Source organism: Euprymna scolopes, chromosome 7 (genome assembly GCF_053919585.1).
Source record: "Euprymna scolopes isolate OS-2025 chromosome 7, ASM5391958v1, whole genome shotgun sequence".
Taxonomy (NCBI): domain Eukaryota; kingdom Metazoa; phylum Mollusca; class Cephalopoda; order Sepiida; family Sepiolidae; genus Euprymna; species Euprymna scolopes.
The window spans coordinates 36,593,992-36,609,147 of NC_136488.1; the positions used below are offsets into that span (position 1 = coordinate 36,593,992).

General features: G+C 32.5%; 1 protein-coding gene across 2 annotated transcripts in view; it reads left to right on the forward strand.

The window, feature by feature from the left end:
- Nucleotides 1–1,064: 1,064 nt before the first annotated feature.
- LOC145279680 (ras-related GTP-binding protein C-like) overlaps nucleotides 1,065–15,156 on the forward strand; it is a 52,188-nt gene continuing 38,096 nt past the window's right edge. Inside the window, exon 1 of one of the 2 annotated variants that reach the window (XM_080130952.1) lies at nucleotides 1,065–1,186. In XM_080130952.1, the coding sequence (XP_079987078.1) occupies nucleotides 1,184–1,186 (3 nt within the window). In that variant the 5' untranslated portion in view covers nucleotides 1,065–1,183. Of the gene's footprint in view, nucleotides 1,310–15,156 lie in introns of both variants that reach the window. The other variant, XM_080130951.1, reaches the window with a different exon arrangement.

Below are 15,156 nucleotides of genomic sequence, written 5' to 3' on the forward strand. Positions count from 1 at the left end.
ACTTAGACCACTAATTTTCTTAAACTTAGACCACTAATTTTCTTAAACTTAGACCACTAATTTTCTTAAACTTAGACTACTAATTTTCTAAATCTTAGACTGCTAATTTTCTTAAACTTTAGACTACTAAACTTAGACCACTAATGTTTGTTATTGCTTTTTTTTTTATTTATTCTTTTATTATTATTATTACATTTTCACCCCAAACAAGGCACATTGCCACTTTGGTGTAGGGGGCTACTATCAGGGGCAGCAACTACTGGGGCACTATGTTGGGATTTGGGCAGCAAGATGTCGGTTCACGTTTTTTTTTTTTTTTTTTTTTTTACATGGTGGTCACCACTTATCAAGGCCCGGAAGCCACTCAGGGATAAGGGTTATTGCAAGTACAGTACGTTAGTGTGGAGATTTGATGAAGTGTTTGCTTAAGGGGGCGGTTCATTAGGAATTTGTTAACGTTGGGCTTGAAGACATCTAGGTTGTAGTCAGGTGGGAAGCAGGCAGACGGAACACTTGAACTTCTGCATGTCAGTACAGTTAGGGAAGCAGGAACCTGGAATGGAATTCTAGAGTCTAGCGGTTCTGGGGAAGAAACTACTGGAGTAGAAAGATCTTTTACATCTAGGGATCTACTTATGAAAGTCAATCGGAGTCAAATTTAGTTCCAATTCTCTGATTGGCTATTGTGTGTGTGTGTGTGTGTGTGTGTGTGTGTGTGTGTGTGTGTGTTTCAGCTAAATAATTCTAACAAGGGAAGATAACTCTTTATAATTTTTCACAAATAACAATTAGTAATTTTAGTAAAAAAAAAAAAAGCCGTGTCCTTCATAAAAACATAATAATTCCATCCATTAAATATAGAAATTATTTTTTTTACTCTCCGTATATCAAACTAAAAAAAAACAAAACTTTTCGTTTTATTTTAAAGATTAAATAGTTAATTAAATTTCTAATCATAACTATTTTCTATTTCTTTAATTATATATTGTTATGAGTTAAATTTGTACGTAATTGTATAAAAATAAAATAAATAAACAAACACGTCAACAAGGGGAGAGCAATATTACAAGTGTAAAATATCCGGTTTAGCATTTCGTTCTGACTTTCATTCCACTCGTGCTTTTCAGCGTCTCCGGATTTCATTATTTGTACGCAGCCGTCGCTGATCACATGACTCGACAAAATGGTAGGTAGTGTTGTTTGTGTTAGAAAACTCCTTTCTCAACACACGCATTCCACTACGTTGTTCCCGGTATTTTCAGTGTAGCAGAGACATGATTAACAGAAAATGAGTGCCATAAAGGTTAAGGTAAATTTATGGACGTGTTTGTTGTGGTGTTTTCTGTTGGGATTCTGCAAGAAACGTGGTCCAAGAGACGCTAAAAGCCGCAGTAGTCACGGGACTTGTGTGTGTGAACGATAACGGACTAGACCGAAAAAATGAAGTTGAAAGAAAGTTTTTCTATAACTTTTTTCCCCACCTTTTCTTAATCTTATTTATTTTATTATTATTTAACCAATATTTCTGCTTCCCTAAGGTTCTTTGTAAGGCTATAATTGATTAGCAAGTGGAAACATTAAGCTTATTATTCGATCGCTGTCTTTATTTACTTCTGTTTTATTGAATAGACTAAAAGAATATTTAAAAATCATTTATAATCCCTCATTCGTCATTTTCTTTAATTATATATATATATATATATATATATATATATATATATATGAGTGTGTGTTACCTCCTCTCCCGTTAGAATAACTGGTGTTCAGTTCACAAGACTTTCAGAAAAATAATCCCTTTCTCTTTAAAAATACAAATCTATCTTAGTCTAATCATTTGAAAATAATTATATCATATTATCTTTTCTCTAAGTTGTTTTTTATGGAATCTTGCAAAAATTAAAGAAAAAAGTTCATAGTTCATATATTAATACATACGATAGTACCATGGTCCAAAAGTATTTGTTTTTCTGTTACTCGTGCTGTCACTGCTGTACCGTGCTATGTTTTTAGATAGGATTTTCAAGTTAAATTCAATTTTTATAGTATTAAATTGTTGGATGAAAGTACAGAATAGTTACAAAACGCACTCCCCATGTTAAGAACGGGTTTCTAAATATTATTTCAGCACGGGCCGTATTCTGCATAAAGTACCGATTTTAGTTTATGATAAACGGTAATACACGATTTTTCATTGATATCGTTTAAAATTCTAGCCAAGGATTTTTTCTATTCGTCAATTTAAAGGTTTCAAAATCACCTTCGAATGCCAAATGTATAAAGTAAACACCGTTTCCAGGTAGATTAACAAAAATGGTCGTTCTTTCTGATCATGCGAAATCCGAAAGTTATTTCAAAGCTTTAAAATCGATTCAAACGTAATTTTTTGGCGAAAATTAAGTTTACCAGAGACAAATATATATATTTATAACATTATAACTACCCATTGCTGAGCAATGGCATTGCTCTCAAATCAAAGGAAAACCCGGATTTTACCACCGACCGCGCGACTATTGTCTCAAAGAACCAACAATTCGATCATTTTTTTTTTACATTTTACTACAAATTTCTATATTAATAAAATTTCTCGCATCAACGTAATTTTCATGATTACATAATTACTTTTTGTTTACCATTTATCGAGTATTTCTTAAAATAAAAATCTGACTTTTAAAAAGTCCTGTTATGAAATTAAGTCAACCACCATGCATTTCAGTGTCTTCATAAACAAGTCAACTTTATATTCATACTAAATTAATGGAATATTTCCTGAATCTTCGAAATTTAAATTGCTGAATAGAAAGTAATTTCTGATTTCAAATTTTGGTACTAGTGCAATAGTGCAGTCCGGACGTAAATAATAACGTTATTATTTAAAAAGCCATTCTTAACATGGGGAGGGGAGGGTGTTTTGTACCTATTCTATACTTCAACCTTACAATTGAATAAAAAAAAAATATATCATAAAACTTTAATTAAACTTGGAAATACGATTTTAAAAAATAGCGCGGATCACTCTCTGCACTAGCACCCAAATTTTTAACAAATCGAAATTTTTAACAGATCGACAGATTAATAGTTTTATAAATAGAGACTAAAAGACTACGATAGCAAAATTTAATGTTCTAACAATTGGTTTCAATTAATAATGACTAGACGATACTGTAATAATTAAATTTTCCAAAAGTTTATTGCAGAAAACGGATCGTGCTGCTACGGCTTTCTAAATAACGTCATTAGTTCAAATAATAACATTAGAAATCCATTCTTAACATGAGGAGAGGGGGTAAACTGTTCTGTACACTCACCTAACAATTTAATAAACAAAGGATACCGTAATAATTGAATTCAACTTATCTAACATTATAGCACGAGTCACGACGGTCCGTATCTCTGCATATACACCAATCCTTAAAAAAAAAAAGTAAATAAATAATAATGACGGATGTGTCTACAAAATAAAAAATACATAAAAATAATTTTAAATATAAATGAAATAAACGAAACAAAAATGAAACTAAAATTTTTTTCCGGGCAATGCTTAAAATAAAAAAGGTTTATTTTTTTAGCAATTTCAGTTATATGACGAATTCATAATTTATTTTGTATTTATTTATTTGGCCAATCTGCTAAATATGCAGGTTTGATTTTAATTAAATTTTGAAAATTAACAATTAATATCTAGAAATAATTGAGAGACCAATTATTTATATAACGATGCAATGCATAAATATGTACTTTTTATTCAACACACGCCCATTTTCATATCCGTTTTTCAGTTGACAATTTACTTCCTGTTTCTATAGCGTTTTTCGCTCGTAAAAAAAACAACACATTATATAAAACAGACAATTGTTAAAATACTTATATAGACATGTGCTCTAATATAAGTATCTATTACTAGACTATTTCCTTTTTATTGAACGAACCCAGTTTTAAATCCCTCCCAGTACAATCCATACAGTTATATATGAAGAAATATTTTCGTACCGTGTAACAAAAACAAAAAAAAGACGTGAATGATTAAATAGTGAATGAATAATTACTACTATATTTTATCTAGTAATTTATCTAATTTCTTAAATTTTATAGTAGTCGCGTGTACGACACAATACATGCGTAGCTAAGGCTTTGAAATGGTTATCTTTTTATACTTACTAAATAATTATTATAATAAATACATCAATGATAATAACCGTGCGTATAGCAGCGTAAGCACCAATCTATTTCATAATTTAACCATTATGAAATTTTCATTCATAAATAACGATCGTTAAATCCCGTGAACTTTTACAAAATAATTTGTGTGTGTGTGTGTTTATTTATTTATTTATTAACGATTCGAACCTTTTGAAATTTATTTAAAATTTTTCTTGGTCGTAAATAGATCCCCCACTTTATGTCCACTTGGTAAAACTTGGATATTTAAAATTAAAAAAAAAAAATTTAATTGATTTCACATTTTTCATTTAAATTTACAATGTTTGTATTTTTAAACGGAGTTTTAAACTGAACTGTTTATTTAAAACCATAAGGGTAGATTGTTCTCCATCCGTCAGTCATGTTATTTTTTTGTTTATTTTCACTTGTAAAAAAATATGACTCAACTTCCACAAGACTATAACTAATTTTTAATCAACGCTTTTAGTCGTTATGTCATGATTTCTATGGTTTAGTTTGTCATAATCCCAGGTTAGACAATGCACTTGAAGAAGGTCGGAGGTTATATTGGCCGAAACCTTATAGTAACCAGGATGAGAAAATTCTAATTTTCTCAAGATTTGGTTTTTATCATTATTTAAAATTATTAAATTTATAAGATTTAAAAGAAACGGATGAAAATCTTAATGCGAATTGGAATTACATTTTAAAAACAAAATTTTAAATTTTAAACAAAACTTTTAAAGTTTTAAGATGATCGTTTCGTCTTTTTTACCGTCTGATATCATAAACGTTACGTGTTCTAAAAAAAAAAAAAAAAAAAAAAAAAAAAAAAAAAAAAAAAAGACATCGAACACAACACCCTTATCTTTCATAATTGACGACAATCGAGCTAAGACTAAAGTGCAGTAACTGTTCTTGGGAAGCTATTCATTCTGACATTACCCCCCCCCCCCACACACACCTTCAGAGACTGGAAATTCTTCTCGATCGGTGATAATAAAAATTCTTTTAGTACGACGAGTCACGAGTGGGCTGGAATTGGCAAGCAGGGTTCAAATCTACTGTGCTTATGGATGGACCGCGGACCGGGCCCGAATGAAAATAAAATAAAATTCCGAACCAATCACGCATTCTACAAAAATGGAGTTTATTATCGAGAATGTTAAATGAATTCCTCCTTTTTACTTTATTAGATTTCATTAGCATCGTTTAATTAACTCTATATAGTAATGAATTTCCTTTGTAAATGTGTATCATTCTCTTGCTTGTAATGTACGTAAATTTGATAACTACAGTTTTTTTTTGTTTTTAATTTACTCTAAATCTAATGTTTATTAAAATCAAGGAAAACTGGCAGTCTTGCAGATAAGTCCCGGCAAAGTTCGACAACTCTAGAAAGGCCACATCAGTATTTTACACCGTCAAATCACGAATATTACGAATTATTAGTTTTCAAATAAAAATTATTAAAGTTTTAAAATGAAAAAAATATGTAATTAATATAAAAAATATTTTAATATTGGAAGTAAGCACTTGATTAAATAAAGTAAACGAACAAAATATACTGAATGAGTTAGCCAAAATGTGGTGAAACAGCAACTGAGGATGGTAACTGTTTTTTTATATGCATAGCGACACACAATATTGTACACATTAAGTTAAAAAATGATGCATTGAAAAAAAAAAATCGTCCATCACTGAAAATAGTAACCTAATTTAAAGACAAAAACTATTAATGATACCAAAGAAAGAATTGTACATTTATAAAGAGAAGTTTGGTTATTTGTACACTAATACTATTGGGGAAATGTATGAACCCACAATTATGCCCTTTCCACCAACTAAACATAAACTAACACTCTTGATTAAATAATAACTTCTAATCGTTTCCAATAAGTATTATTTTATCATTAAAAACAAAACATGTAAGTTAATATGCCGTAAAACAAAACATAAATAATAATTGCATCATACTAAAATTATATGAAGTAGCAATGAACTGCTTAATAATAAAAACAGGTGATCAATCTACAAATGTCTGCCTTTCTATATTTGTGTTAGTTAAAATGATTGTCTCTGCTCAAACACTTTCAAAATAAAGCACTTAAAAAAAAAATTTACACATCTTTCCTTCGTTCATAATTAAATGTTCAGGAGAAGGGGTTCATTTTTGTTTTTAAATGTATTTAGACAACTTTATACGATGCTTATTTTGTTGATTGGTTTGTGTCGCTTAAGTTTGAAATGGCATTTGTATCAATGAATATGCGGATTGAATCTTCAGAGTATCAAGGTTTTGTTTGTTTTTTAATATAATTGATTGCAAACTGGAGAATTTGTTTTTCATCAGTTCTAGGAAGGTTGTCGACTATAACTGAGGAGGCCTCTCTTCCTCCAGTTTTAATATCATTTTTTCTTCTCCTAGATAGATAACCTGACAAGATCTGCATGTCCATCATACCAAGAAGGGTAACCATGTTCTTGGTTTCTACACCATGGAAAATTTTATCTGAATTATAAATGTTCTCCTCTTTGACAATTTATTTGTTCTGGGTAGCTGCCTCTTACAAATGAACGAGGAAGTTAACACAAAACATTAGCACTAGGGGTGGGGAGAAACTACCTACTGATTGCAACATCTACCCTCATTCTATGAATGGGGGAATCATTTAGAAAAACTCTTAAGAGTCTGACTAGTTTAAAACACAACCATAACATCATTATGTCCTTTGAGAAGAGATAAATTACAATCTAATCAAAATAAAGCATTTTGATTTATCAAAATCATGTTGATTGGAATTTTATTAATTTTATCATATTCAGTTTAATGTCCATTTTTACATGCAGGCACGCATTGGGCGATTTGTAGAAATTGACTTCCAAATTATTTTCATCTGGATAGGTCTTTAATTTTTCCTCTTTCTCTCTAGTCTATCATTATAACTTCATGTTTTCCTTGCTTCCTCCCATGGACTGTACCTGCTATCTCAACTGTTTTATATCTACTAACCTAAGAACTTTCCATTTTTTTTTTTCAACATTAAACCGAATATTATGATTTAAAAAAAAAAAAGAAAATGTTAGCAAGAGCTGAAGAATATGCTCATCAAGACTCAACGAGGTCATTTGTCGGCTGTGGGTGATGACTAGGGCTGTGACAACAGCATATTCTTTTCATTGTTTTGACTATGTATCCGTAAATATTTTATGTTTTTATATAGACGGATGTGGTTCTCGGTTGATTGACTGTGTCTTACTGTGTTGCATATAACTTGAGTCAAAAGAATGAAAAGAATATTCTGTTGTCACAGCCCTAGTGATGACTTATGATGTTCTAGGATGGGATTCTGGTGACTGAGCAATCTGTGTACTGGTTGCCTAAATGGTTACATCATTTGCAACACTCCTCTTTAGCCATTACTTGAGTTAGATGGAAGGTTTGAGAGGCCAAATCAGACTACATTCCCTAGCAAAATAAAACCAATTTCAATTGTACCGTTGAGCCTGATTTTTTTTTCAATGAGACGCCCATCTCTCTGTAAGTTAGATACTAGAAGGCAGTGGCTGAAATTTTTTTTTTTTTACAAGGAAGTCACCACTTATCAAGGCCTGGAGGCCACTCAGGGATAAAGGTTATTGCGTGTACAGTAATCAATGGGACAATATCGTAGAAATCGCTAGTAATGGAGATCTGATACAGTGTCTTACTTAAGGGGGGGAGCGGTTCATCAGGAACTTGTTTATGTTGAACTTGAAGGCATCCAAGTTGTAGTCAGGTGGGAAACAGGCAAACGGAAGAGAGTTCGATAGGCTTGCACTTCTAAGAAAGAAGCTTTGTTCATGGAATCTACGTTTTGATTTAGGCACAGATAAAGAGTGGGGAAAATTACTGACAGTGGTTTTAGTTAGACAGGTGTTTTTCGTGAAAGATTGGCAAGGATAACCAGAGATTGGAGCTCAGTTGTACCAAGGAAACTAATGCTTGATCACTGCTTCATATTGTTTTTTTTTTTTTTTTTATGTATTATTTCTAAAACTGACAGTGTTTAAAAAAAATTATATTTTAAGGCAAGTATACTAGTTATGTATCCCCATTTCAACCAAGACGTTTCGAATTTCCCCTTGGCATATTCCAAATAAAAATGTGACTTCACAGAACTAATAAATAGTTTTTATATTTTTAATGGGAAAACGAAGTAACAAGAAAAGAGTACATGAAACATTCTTTAGCTTTGGTAGGCAATCACCTAGAGATAGTGTCTCGATAAAAGCACTGGGCCCCCATCATCTCACTGGGTTGGCGTCGGGAAGGGCTCTGGTCTATAAAAAACCTTGCCTCTAGTAAGAGAACGACTTCCAAAGAAATTTGGTTACATTTGAAGCTACGCAGTTTAAATATTGGAAGCTTGTGTAAAAAGTTTGAGATTGAGTTTCTTGACGGTAGGTGTATCTGAATGATCTTGTTGGAAAGATTCCTGGTGATTTTGAGGTTGTGCATGGAGGAAATGTACCTGGAGATGGAGTAGACATAATTTTATCGTGCAATGAAGCTGTTGGTTGCAAATACTTTTAGAAAGAAGGAAAACCGTCTCCATATTTATGAATATGGTAGAGCAAAGATATTTGACAAATCAGATCATAAAGAAGAGATTGCCCTGAAAGACTGAATTGTTACAAAGATAAACGGGAAGTACTCGATAGGGTAATAACAGAGGCCTAAAGTTGATGATTCAGACTCTGAAAGTGACAGTAATTTAGCATCAAATAAGTCAGATAAGCATTGATAAAATACTGTTTGGTTTTTATGCTTCAGCAAAAAACTTACTTGTTCTATATTTATCCTGAAAAGTATCTGAAGAAAAACTTGTATTTTGCTTTTGTGTATCAAGAGAAAGCTTTTGACAAAATTCTAAGAGAGGTTGTTTAGTAGGCTTTGCATAAACTAGGGGCAAACAAGTGGTTGGTTAAATGCATTGTAAGCCATGATGTCACGTTTAGTGACAGCTATAATATTAAAGGAGTACATCAGGCTTCTGTACAGAATCTGTTGCTTTTCAATTGTGTCTTAGAAGCATTGTCTAGAGAGTCCCATGTGAGTTGTTCAGAAGAGATGCTGTTTGATGATGATTTGGTATTTGCTTGTGAAACAATAGATGATCTGCTTGTTAAGACCAAGGAATGCTATAGAAATTAAAGTTCTAAGAGTGAATGTTACCAGAAACAGTGATGATCAGTGATTGTAGTGTTAAAAAACTCCCCAAAAAAGGAAAGTTCCCCTGCTCAGTTTGAATGAAGGGAGGCTAGTGCAATTTCATCTTTTGTTACTTGTAAGCATTGGGTATACAAGGAATGCAGTGGAATAATCGATTGAGAGTGAATAACCAGTTTATATGCAAGAATTGTAAAACAATAGAAATAAATGAAAACTCAAGTGTGGACAAATGGGATGCCCAAATTTTTGTGTAAAATCAACATTTTATGCATTATCAGCCACATCATTATTTTGTGTCTATAATTGTGCATACTTTTATGGATGCTTCTAGTTGCTTTAATTGAATCAGAGAAGCAGTATTTTTTTTTTGCTATTGTTTTTGTTAATTTTATTAATTAGAGGCCTCCATACATTTTTTTAAAAATAGGTGCTAAAATCAAGATACCCCCCCCAATAAATATCTTTTAACAATTAAAATATTTTCAAGTTATAGTTAAATTTGCTATTTTATAGTTGCCAATAGCTATTTTTTATATTATATGAAAATATTTTTTTAAAAATTGGAAAACCTTATGAAAAAATCTGTTTGAATCTTCATATCACAAATATTGGAATTTTATTTTATTTAAATTTTAAAAATTAATTTTTTTTTAAATTTTGTTTTTCGTTGTTATAATTTAACTAATTATAATATTTATAATTGAGAAGAAACGTTGATTTTATTTTTAAACATAACATCGATTTTTATGTCTTTTTTTTTTTTTACTTCAATGTAAGTAAAATAAGTAATGGGTTTTTATATAATATATATATAAACTTTGTTTTCATTATTTTAACTCTTCAGCTTCATATAGTGTTGCAGTTTTTATGGACCTAAATTTATTTCTAGTTTTCGTAGCTTGAAATATAGGGGGGGGGGTTAGAACACCTAAAAAATATTTCCCCTCACATATTTAATGAAAACTGCCTTTAAAATGTAAGTTAATTTTAAAATTGAATATGTATAAAAAATTTCATGAAAATTTGATCATTAGTTGATTTTTGCTAGATTTTTTAAACACGGGTGTGTTTACAGCTTCAAAACGATTACTACGTAGGAATGCTGTTTTAAAGCGTTGATAATGTAAACATGATTTTGATCTCACATTTTCGTTATTTTTGTACGCTGTGAAAAATTAAAAATATGAGTTTATTTGAAGCTTCTTCTTTTAAATGGTACAAAAGATAAAATGATAATATTAAATTACAGTTACACCAATTTACATATAGGGGGTGGGGGTTAAATCTGTCTTGCGTTTAAGGATTCTAGTGGACAAAGTATATTTAAATGACAAAGCTATTGATGTTGTCAAAGTTTTGTTACCTTTCATGGCATTGGAGCACAGGGTGAAGCAGGTGCTAGTATGCTTGCAAGAGGCAGTACTTGTTTCCTAACTTCTCAAAATTAGTGAGCATTATTTCATGTTTTTTTCAATCTGATGAAATGACAAATAATTTGCCTGCAAAGCTGTAATGCTGGATCGTGTGTAGTGTTATTGAAATGAAAAGTTAGGTTATTGAAATGGCTATACTAAGAATTTAATAAAACACTTTGTCTCATGATATAATTGTAAAGTTCTCATTTACATATGACAGTGCAATTCAATTAAAATCAAATTTTTAGGAGGGTAAGCCTGTAAATTCACCCTTGTCTGTTTGTCCGTTCATCTGTCCACGCTTTTCTCAATAACTACACCTTGGAATTTTTTTAAATTTTGCACAAACATTAAACATGATATGAGTAAAAAAGTAACAGGGAAAACTCTGATTGACCCCACTAGGGGTGCCTTTTGGGTTAAAATGGCTAAAATTGACACTTTTGTGTTTATTAAAAAAACAATGACACCTGGGATTTTTATACAACTTTCTGAAAAGTTGTAACTAACTGATTTCTATATAATTTTGCTTGTCTATACTTTGCGATAACTCTTGGGTGTGCTCCAGGGGCTCTTTTAGGGCTAATAAAAACACTCCATTTTTGGGACTACCATATCTGTCCAAAATTTTCTGTGTATATCTATTTAGCAGTTTTGTATGGTGCTGAACTCAAATTTTAATATGTTAAGGCCTCAGAGACTTTTGGGGCTAAATGGGAGGGAGGAGCAAATGATAGACTTGGTCATTTCTTTTTTTACATGGTGCAGAACTCAAATTTACATATGTTAAGGCCTAAAACTGCACCGTTTGTTCATTTTCACCAGGATTTGACATCCCCTAGGGATTTTTGGGGCTAAATGGGGGTGGGGCAAATGCTGAAGTTAGTCATTTTTTTAGGCCTCGTTCACTGTGCACTCACGTGGGACCATACATGCTTTACTTGTGTTTTGAGTTTTTTTTGGTTTTTTTTTTTTTTTCAATTTATTTCATAGCCATATTTTGTGATAAGTTTTTTTTGTTGTTTTTTTTTTCATTTGCCTAAAATGTTTCATGTTTTTTTAATCTTCTGATTCACAAATCATATGATTTTCTTTATCATTAATGTCAGCTGTTAAAACCTAACAATTTATGAGAACTTTTTTCTGTTTCGAAGTCGATGTGTAATTTTTTTATCTTTAAATCTTTCTAGACCTACTTTATTTTTTTATTTTTATCTTTTAATTTAATTTGCCACAAACAAAGAATGTTTTGGCTACTGTGAATTAGGGCCCATACCTACAGGGGCATTCTATTTGAGGAGTTGTGCAGTGAGATGTTTGTTGACACATTTAAATTTTTGCATGTTTGTTCAGTCAGGTAAAAAGGAAGGAAATTTCATAAGCTAGCAGTATGAGTAAAGAGACTCTTAGCATATTAACTTTGACATCTGAGGATCTACACTGAAGAGGTGGGATTTTTTCTCGTTTCAGAGTTCATCAAGGGTATTTATGTTTGATGGAGGCATAAATACAGCAAGTGTTTGGGAGTAGATTCCATTAAAATACTTGTAAAACAAACACAGGATGCAATATTGCAGTGATGGGGCTGGAGCTTGGTAGATAATGTGGAATTATTACATTACAGGCTCTTTTTTGCACCCTATCTAAGAAGGAGAGATTAGTAATTTGTGCATCAGTCCTGATGTTGCAACAATACTTTATGTATAAATGAATGGTGGCTTTGTAGAGATATTTTATCTATCTACTATTATATATAAAAGGAACTTTGTGTGTGAAAGAGTTTGTTCCATATGGACTCTGAAATGACTGGGCCAATTTTTATTTTTAAATTTCAAATGAAGATACTTGATATGTCTAGGAGTGTTCTTACATAGGTTTTGTATCGGAATGCATCTGATAAGTATCAATAATCGAAAAAATCCGATTAAAGAAGGAAGTCTGATTTTGACCATACAACCTACAAGTGCATTTGAGTAGTTTTATCACTAGGGCTAGGACAACAGCATATTCTTTTCCTTGTTTTGACTCTCAGGTATATATCCATTGATATCTTATGTTTTCATGTAGTGATGTGGTTCTCAGTTGATTGTGTCTAACTGTGTCGGATATATACTCGAGAGTAAAAACCAATGAAAAGAATATTCTGTTGTCCTTACCCTATTTATCACCATACAACCAGAAAGGCCCAGCCTATAAAATCAAATGCAGATTCTTTTATAAGACAGAGGCGTGTTCAAAATGAATGTTTCTTTTTAGAGCACAATTGAACCATGATACTTGACTTTTGCATTTTAAACTTTAAGTGAAGCCATTATTTACAGATAATTTTATAAAATCAACAGATTGTGTTCAGTGCAATGTAGACTACAATATATTGTGGACTAAGTCACTGTGGAGAGGCATGTGAAGCTTCCTCCTGGTACACTGTGGTGGAGGAGGGTCCCTAACTAGAATAGGTAATCAATCAATTTGATTAAAAAAATATGTGATTTCATTGATTTTGATGACAATAAAAGTATGAGAGGGTGGAACATTTGTTGATCATCATTCAATCCTAAACAATGTTGGGTCTCCCTGCTAGTTATTTATAGTTGTAGTTATAACTGAACATCTTGGGGGTGCTTGATGCTACATATGTCCACATGATTAAACTGGGCCACTCTTCTTGTCTGACAAATTTGAGGGTACTGATTTGACAGTTTGTCTGGCTGCTGTATTCCAACTGATAGTACAGGAGTTTTAACTCTTTGGTAAGACTTAGAGCGGCTGCTCTATCGTCAGTTGTATAACATTGAGATGGTTATAATGCCAGATCATGGATGGAAAGGGACTGTACTCATCTCCGGTGGGATTTCTCGAGGCCAAAATCTTGTGGATAAAGAGTCAGCTGATGCTCTACTTGTGTTGCATTATGTACATCCCCTTTGTCCAACACCTCTCACCCTAAAACTGAAACAAATATAATGACAGCTCAAACAAGAAATATGATCAAACCAGACGCACACTCAAACAAAACCAATTGACTCCTCCCTTGAGGATTGTATTCACAAATATCCAAGGACTTAGAACTAACAGATGATGTAGAATCGTTTCTTCTAGCAAACTCCCCAAATATCTTAGAACTAAATGAAACTAACCTACACTCCTCCATCCTCTCTAACCACTTTAACTTGTCTAGTTATCTTTCACTTTGCTGTTAGAACTCGGACACATGCATGGATTTGAGTTTATATTCATAGCACCTTCCCTTTGACTAGAGAATCCAAACTACAACATAGTGTTAGCTACTTGTATATATATTTTCTCTACCGTTCTCCCTCAACCCAGGACTGTATCCTAATCAACCATGTCTCTGGCAGCATAGATACAGCACGCTCCCTAGATACTAGTGTCCAAGTACATGTGTTTGGTGGCTTTAATGTCCATCACAGTCATTGGCTTGTTTTCTCTAGTTACAGACGCAGCTGATAACATCACAGATAGCTTTTTTATATCTCATTTCCTGTCATAGGCAGTCACATTCCCAGATTGACAGGAGCAGCAAGCCTCAATTCTAGATCTTTCCAACTAGTTCCTGAAGATTGTGTAATAAATGTCCATAGCCTATTTGGTAATGCTGATCACATTGTAATATTGGTAGACATCAACCTAAACTCTCTACCCCCCCCCCAAGTTAAAGAGCCATTATTCAAAACAATAAGGCTGACTGGGAAGCTATCAGGGATCACATCAAAGACGCTTTTCATTTTCTGGTGAAACAGTATGCAAATTTAGACTACTGAACAGTTCAAAGCAGCAATTGAAGCACATGGTCCCACATGGAAGTTCTATAGCAAACCCCACTCTCCCCAATGGTTCACTTCTACTCGTGCAGCATGCATACCACAGACAAATCCAACATAAATCCAGTACAAATAGGCAAAACTATATAGGAGCTAGAAATAATTGTAAAAGTGAAATAACTGAAGCCAAGAGAAGACATACTGAAGTCACTAGAAAATGCATTGAGCTACAGAAATTAGGAACTCTTGATTTCTGGAAAATTTATAAGTGTGGTAAATTTATAAGTGTGGTAAATAATGGCCAATCAAGAATTCCCCACTATCCACAACCTTGAGGTTGTTTGCATGGCAACCAAGAAGGCAACTCTGCTTACCCTATGGTTTGCCTCCAACTCCACTTTAAACCCAGCAAACTAGCCCCTCATAAATTTCCCTTTGCAGACAGATGTCACACTCGATCTGAAAATCACCACTTCTGATGTTCGTGATCTCTAAAAACCTAGACACTTCGAAGGCATGTGGGCCTGATTTCATCTCTGCTATACTATTAAAAAAATGCTCCGCTGAGGTTGCCCCAGTTCTCTTC